General features: G+C 37.7%; 1 protein-coding gene across 1 annotated transcript in view; it reads right to left on the reverse strand.

The window, feature by feature from the left end:
• Positions 1-1,940, reverse strand: part of MYOM1 (myomesin 1) — a 163,196-nt gene that overhangs the window by 68,481 nt on the left and 92,775 nt on the right. Inside the window, exon 18 of the mRNA XM_011957820.1 lies at positions 1,112-1,399. Coding sequence (XP_011813210.1) covers positions 1,112-1,399 — 288 coding nt within the window. The remainder of the gene's footprint in view (positions 1-1,111; positions 1,400-1,940) is intronic.

Consider the following 1,940-nt stretch of genomic DNA (forward strand, 5'->3'; position numbering starts at 1 on the left):
CCCGGCCAAATGAAGGCTTTTAAAATAAAATACATTTATCTCATCTCCACTTACCAGCCTCCTTCTAGTCTTTACATTTAAGAAAAGCTTTCTCTCTCTCCCTCTATTTCAGAGCACTGTTGAATATGTGCTCTCGAATGAATACCTCCTCTCGAGTTGAGGGACAAAGAAAGGTGTCATAAAATAGAGGAGGTTATAGAAGTTGGGGTGGGGTAGAAAAAAGAAATGGATGAGAAGCATTTAAAAATTTATCACCACATGCTCGTCAGTTCATTTTTATTTGATAGGAAAAACAGTGTCTTCTAGGATATATTAGTCACAGGTACCAAATATCCTCATTAGATCATTCTTAGCCTACTGATAGATTGTCTTCAATAAATCACTTCTGGGACTGGGGATCATATATCAAACAATATAGCTATATGTGATTATAATTTTAACTTTTAAAATTTTCATGGTCACTCAAAGATATATTTATAGCTATGTTTTTCTTTTCTTTTTTCATTTCAAAAAGTAGCAAGTAGCTATTTAAATTATTATTATTTTAGAATTTTTAACTCTTTTTATATACTTCTTTACTTAAAAAATTAATTTTCCAGTATCGATTTTTTTCTCGCAAACTATTTAAGTTAAATGCGAATAATCGCTTAATAATCTGAGGATGAGCAAGAAGGTAACAACTATGAGCCTGGTACGATGTCACCTTCTTTGTGAGATCTTTCTCCTCTACGTGTTCCAAACATGACTATTTCAAAGGACCTCACACAGGCCAGCAGTACCAAGAACTTCCTGTTCTCATATCTCATTCTCTTAGCAAAATGAGGCCAGAGGTGTATCTGCCTGACAAACCAAGAAAGGCTCTATAACCAAATTACTTGAAACATTCTAGCATCATTAAGCACCCAAAATGATGTGTAAAAGCCAAACCCATAGACAATTACTTTTCCCGGTCATCAGATGAAAGTACGCATTTCAGATGGCTAGCTGAAAACACATACAATAAGGATGGACAGTGATGAAAGCAAACATGGATGAAGGATGTGATGTAGACGATGAGGGGTGAGGACATTGATGGAGACGGATGGAACAGCTTCACTTTCTCAACTCTCACCTCTGTCTGTCTTCTTTTTCAGGGGGTCAGACTTACTTTTCCCCTGAGGAGCCGCTTTCTGTGGTGGTGGGGTAAGCTCTTCCTGAACTGTTTCACTTACTTTACTCACTTCTGTTTGGCCCAGGTTTTGAGAGCTACTGGGTAGTGAAGGTTTGTTAGGTTTGCTACCAAGCAAAGCATCTTTCTGGAAGGTTGGTGGGGAGGCTTCATGCACACGCCCCCTGGAGGCGGTTAGTCCACCAGGCTCATCGCTCAGTGCGGGACACACATCTGGAGACACTCCTCCCCCTACAATTGCCAGACAACAACAGAAACGCATTGAGCCGGACAGAGTATCAGTTGCTCTTATGGGGTAGAACAAAAGAAAAGAAACATTAGGACCACAAGCAGAACAAAAACAATCTTGGCTTAAAGAAAATCGCTCGCATTTGCAAGAAATATGAAAGACTACATTTCACAGAATGTACACCAAAGAACATTTCAACTTCTCCATATTCTGGAAAAAGAAGAAAGGAGAACAAAAAAGCCACAGATAGAATAGGAACCATTCAATTTGCACAACCCAAAGGGTTTTTAGTATATATAAGGAAAAGCAAATCTTAAGACATTTCTTGAGAGATATAAGCCCTATTATTCAACAGAATGAAAAAAGGACGATAAAGTGCACAAGAGACATAATATTAAAGATTCTGATTTTATAACACTTCGAATTATGTGCAGTACTACAGTAGTAATGGTCTGTACCTCCCAACCTCAAAGAGACATGTTTACAATCGTTCACATTATAAGGAATCTTCCTTCCTTTTCTTTCTTCTTTTTCTTTTTCTTT

Source organism: Colobus angolensis, unplaced genomic scaffold (assembly GCF_000951035.1).
Source record: "Colobus angolensis palliatus isolate OR3802 unplaced genomic scaffold, Cang.pa_1.0 Scaffold45, whole genome shotgun sequence".
Taxonomy (NCBI): Eukaryota; Metazoa; Chordata; class Mammalia; order Primates; family Cercopithecidae; genus Colobus; species Colobus angolensis.